Raw genomic sequence first — 2,500 nt, 5'->3', positions numbered from 1 at the left:
TCTCACTCTCTTTCTCTGTCTCTGTGTTTGTCTTGCAGTGAGAGGGAATTTGATGGCTTCCAGGTAGAGCGCAAGAGGCTGCGATCAAGATGAACTCCATGCCATCGATGGACAGGCACATCCAGCAGACCAACGACAGGCTGCAATGCATCAAACAGGTAAGAGTGGACGACCAGAAAGACCCCCTGGCATGGGGATTACATGCCCTCTCTCTCACATTACAGTAAAACCTCTGCACTAGGTGATGTCTGCACCTCAACACACTTAAAATGAAGGTGTTGGAAACAACACAAACTGTGTTGTCCCTATCTGGACACAGAGATGTGTTAAAAAACAACAACACAAGTTTTGCTATTTTCAACACGTATTGTGTAACAAATAGCAAAAGCAACGTGTTGAAAGCAACACAAACTGTCCCTATTTGGACACAAGGTGTGTTGTTTTCAACACATTTGTTTTAAGAGTGCATTATGCAGTTACTGCACCACCCTGCATTTGGTGCCGTTTATCTTGATAGCCTGCTTTGTCCACAAATGGTCGGTTTACGCAGGGGGAATAGGAAGTACAAATGGGCTTTAACTGGGGGCTTAGAGTTAAGTAGTGGTTAGTGTTACAGGACTCAGGAGAGGGCTAGTTCCAGGCTCTGGAGGGTTGGGGAACGGACAGGTTCTTGAGTGTTGTGGCCCGTTTACAGGTATTTGATAGATTACGGTGGCCGTTTTAAGAGAGTCTGAAATAAGGTGGCCAAACAATGAGCAGAATAATCATTTGACGGTGGCAGACTCAGCAGTAGAGGTATCCAGAGAGGTGTTGTGTTTGGGGAGTTGTGTGGACACGTTCCAGCACGTCTTCTTCATCAGCGAGCAAGGGAACATCTGCGGCGTACTCCACAGCTGTGGAGAGCCATGCTGCCTTGGTGTGTGTGTGTGTGTGTGTGTGTGTGTGTGTGTGTGTGTGTGTCTGTGTGTGTGTGTGTGTCTGTGTCTGTGTGTGTGTGTGTGTGTGTGTGTGTGTGCGTATGTGTGTCTCTCTGTGTGTGTGTGTGTGTGTGTGTGTGTGTGTGTGTGTGTGTGTGTGAACGTTGTGTCTTGGCCCGTCCCCAGCAGGCACAGCCATGGCTGTCATGTCACGCTGGGATCAAAGGGAGCGCTGTGCTGTGCTCTGCTCTGACGTCAGGCTCCGCTGGCTTATCGCCACCATACATACAGCCCTGTCCTGTCCTGTCCTGCGCCCGACCTTGCACGACTCTTATTGGACCAGCCCTGACCGCTGCAGTGCTGTGCAGATGCACAAGGTGGAGTGGAGTGGCATACATCTGAATCATCTCTCCAGCTCCTCCTCCAGTCTTATTGTCTGTAGACGCGTGTGTGTGTGTCTGGATGTGGACGGTGCCGTGCACAGGAGACTAGCCGGTCAGCAGAGAGGCCCTGGATCTTCCCGGAGAGGATGGAAAATGGCGCCCCAAGATGGCCCCCCCTCGGTGGGCCCTGCCCTGCCCTGGTGTGCCCTGGCCTGGTGCCCTGGTGCGCTGGTGCTGGGGCTGATCTGGAGAGGAGTATTTCCAGCGGAGCGCAGGGCAGGGAAGGGAAGGGCAGGGCAGGAGGCTCCTCCTGTGGCGCGCTGCTCAGCTGCCTTACATGGCCATGTGGGAGACTTCCCGTTAGCCACACCGGGATCGGGTTGCAGCGGGAGGCTGAGGAGCGAGCGCTCGAGCACTTGCACCCCCTCCGCCTTCTCTCTCTCTCTCTCTCTCTGTCTCTTGTCTTTCCCTCCCTTTCTGTCTCTCTTTCTCGCCTGCTGCCAGTCTCTCCTTAACCCTTAAACAACAGAGGCTATCTTCACCACGCTCCGAGAACAGTGAACAAGACACGCCAACACACACACACGAGATTCCCCGCAGAAGGCACTCGGAAACACACAGCACAGTCCCCACACATGTGCACACAAGCACAGGAGACACACACACACACACACACACACACACACACACACACTGACAGAGGCTGGGATTCAGACAGCGACTCAGATTCGTCACCTCGGGCTACTTCCTCCCCATGATAATTGCTGGTGTGTTTGTTTAGCTGTGTGTGTGTGTGTGTGTGTGTGTGTGTGTGTGTGTGTGTGTGTGTGTGTGTGTGTGTGTGTGTGTGTGTGTGTGTGTGTGTGTGTGTGTGTGTGTGTGTGTGTGTGTGTGTGTTGCGTGTGTGTGCGCGCGGCGGTATCTCCTGACAGCTCCTGCGGAAGGACACGGCGTGACTGTCTGCGCTGCGGCTCGCCGAGGTTAAACCATCTCACTCTCGCGTCTCCCTCCTCCCCTCCTCCCCTCCCCTCCCCTCCTCCCTCCTGGATATCTTGTGATTGAATTAGTGGTCAAACACAGTTGTACAGCTGGCAGCTGTCTGGATTGAATTGTTTTGCCTATTTAGTGGTTAACAAATGAGAGTGTCAACTCTGTTATGGCTGCCAGATTGTTGCTGATTAACCCTAAAGACAAAGAGCA

The 2,500-nt window shown here is 52.9% G+C and overlaps 1 protein-coding gene across 6 annotated transcripts in view; it reads left to right on the top strand.

Annotated features, from left to right (window-relative positions):
• The window catches only part of zmiz1a (zinc finger, MIZ-type containing 1a), a 120,077-nt gene that overhangs the window by 76,044 nt on the left and 41,533 nt on the right, over window positions 1–2,500 (top strand). For all 6 annotated transcript variants that reach the window (XM_062520054.1, XM_062520056.1, XM_062520057.1 and 3 more), the window contains one exon: window positions 39–158. In XM_062520054.1, coding sequence (XP_062376038.1) covers window positions 90–158 — 69 coding nt within the window. In that variant the 5' untranslated portion in view covers window positions 39–89. The remainder of the gene's footprint in view (window positions 1–38; window positions 159–2,500) is intronic.

The sequence above is a fragment of the Sardina pilchardus genome, chromosome 18 (assembly GCF_963854185.1).
Source record: "Sardina pilchardus chromosome 18, fSarPil1.1, whole genome shotgun sequence".
In the NCBI taxonomy this organism is placed as follows: domain Eukaryota; kingdom Metazoa; phylum Chordata; class Actinopteri; order Clupeiformes; family Clupeidae; genus Sardina; species Sardina pilchardus.
This window is presented reverse-complemented; position numbering and strand designations above follow the sequence as displayed.